Source organism: Echinops telfairi, unplaced genomic scaffold (genome assembly GCF_000313985.2).
Source record: "Echinops telfairi isolate 266 unplaced genomic scaffold, ASM31398v2 ScPeMD7_16;HRSCAF=60, whole genome shotgun sequence".
NCBI classification, from domain to species: Eukaryota; Metazoa; Chordata; class Mammalia; order Afrosoricida; family Tenrecidae; genus Echinops; species Echinops telfairi.
In genome coordinates this window covers 7539119-7541050 of record NW_022103913.1, presented here as the reverse complement: position 1 = coordinate 7541050, position 1932 = coordinate 7539119, and the positions used below count along the sequence as shown (strand labels likewise).

The 1932-nt window shown below is 55.7% G+C and overlaps 1 protein-coding gene across 2 annotated transcripts in view; it reads right to left on the bottom strand.

Moving 5' to 3' along the window:
* Positions 1-431: 431 nt before the first annotated feature.
* NMNAT3 (nicotinamide nucleotide adenylyltransferase 3) overlaps positions 432-1932 on the bottom strand; it is a 26220-nt gene continuing 24719 nt past the window's right edge. For both annotated transcript variants that reach the window (XM_045287474.1, XM_004712115.2), the window contains one exon: positions 432-1577. In XM_045287474.1, the coding sequence (XP_045143409.1) occupies positions 1177-1577 (401 nt within the window). In that variant the 3' untranslated portion in view covers positions 432-1176. The remainder of the gene's footprint in view (positions 1578-1932) is intronic.

The window sequence follows — 1932 nt, the reverse complement described above, 5'->3', positions numbered from 1 at the left end:
TCCTGGCAAACCCTTTGCTTTTCTTCTGCCAACGCAATCTGTAGGGTCAACTAGAGAAGTAGATTCTGAATGCACCAGGCTGCTTGGCCCGCAAAGGTAGCGAGCAAATCAAAGGGAACCAGGTCAGGCCAAACTGCTTCTTGGCCTGGAGTGGGGTGGCCAGTCCTCCCTCTGTGCACCTGGGGGCCTCTGCTCCCATCTTTCAGGGCCCAGTAGCCCGGCTGTTCACCCAGCGCTTCACATTAGAAAACTGTTTGCAGCCTGTGGAGAAGCAATTGCTTAGTAGCTGAGGCCATAAACCTACAAATTCCTGCCGGTTCCATGGGAACAGCAGCACGTGTCCGGGTGAGCTCAAAAGACCAGCCACAGCTGGCACGCCGGGCATGAATAATATAACAAAGGGAGAAGGAAAAAAGGAAACTTTTCATTAATACTTTTTGATGTCAATTTATTATTTAGCTCTGTGCCAATATTCATGTAGGCAGGCGGCCATGAAACATTCACAACGATGCTCTGAAACAGCCAAGGCGTCTGCTTTGCCTCCGCTCCTTTTAGAAGTGCTGGTGTTTACAAGGCAGCGGTGGATCAAACCATTGTCTGAGGCCCTCCTCAGAGTCTGCGTAAGTGTTGTAAGTGTTCTCAGTGGCCGGGAGCAGGCAGACAACGGTTCTGATGGGAAGACTCGGTGCAAGTCAGCCAAGAGCTACTTTCTGGCTTTGACTTCCCTGCTAACATTCTGCTAGGGTGGGGTGGGGGCAGCAGTGGCTGGTGGGTAAAATGAGCATCTTCAGATCACTCCCAGCAGGCCAGCTGGACACTAGACAAAGAATGCTAGGGCGGGGCAGGGTGCGGTGGGCAGCTGTGATGTGCCCCTCTGTGCATCCAGGATCCCCCTTCTAATGAGCTCACTGGGGCTCACAGTGAACCATTTGCATGAAGTAAACAGGCAAGCCCTGCTTTCAGGGCTTCTGAGAAATAGCACCCTCCTGCTGGCTGGCCACCCACCATCTTCCAGAGAGAAGCCTGGGGTTGAGATGCAGGCAGGCGGTTCTCAGAGGAGGGCTTGCTCATGGGGCTGGAAAACTCCCCAGAAGTAAAGCATAGCAGAAAGACCAGAAATGTAAAAAGAAGAAGAAAGATGAGACAAAACTGCAGCGGCCTTCCCCTCACGGGAAGCTAGGAGGAGGAGGGGCAGCCGGCTGTCTCGCCGACTCGGCTTGTCTTTTCCTTGTTCCTGGCGGGGCTATCCCCAGTGTATAGAGCGTGGTCCTGGATGTAGGTGAGGACGGCGTCCGGGAGCAGGTACTTCACGCTCCGCCCGAGGCGCAGGGCGTGCCTGATGTAGGTGGAGCTGATGTCATTCTGTACCGGCTCTCGGGCCAGGTGTATGTGCTCCTGGTACCTCCGTAGGATGGGCGATGCCAAGATGTACGCCTTGGCGTCATGGCCTGCCCGGTGCACACATACCAGGCCGAACTTCTCCACGATTTCCTGGATGTGTGAGTCTCTCCAGAGGCCCGGGGTCTGGAAAGTCTTCAGGATGTCGGCTCCACAGAGCAACTTCAGCTGCGGTGAGGCTGGGGAGACAAGGGAGGGGGCCGGAGGCGAGGTCGAGGTCACGCTGGGTGGGCCTGGCCGCTGCCGGACAGCACAGCCTCTGCCCACACGCTCTCCTGAGCAGAAAGGCTGCAGACGCCGCTTCCTTTGTATCTATGACTTACAGACTTAAAGACAAGTGCCAAAGGGCACCCGAAGTGATTTCAAGCGAGACCATCCCACACCCATGCCCGGGAACCGGTTGGGCGCATGGTGGCCCACTGTGGTTGGCCTAGAACTGTGGCTGATGTTTCAGAAGCAGATCACCAGGCCTCTCTCCTGAGGCCCTTCCGTTTGGACTTGACCCTCCCATCTCTTGATTAGCAACAAGGCTTG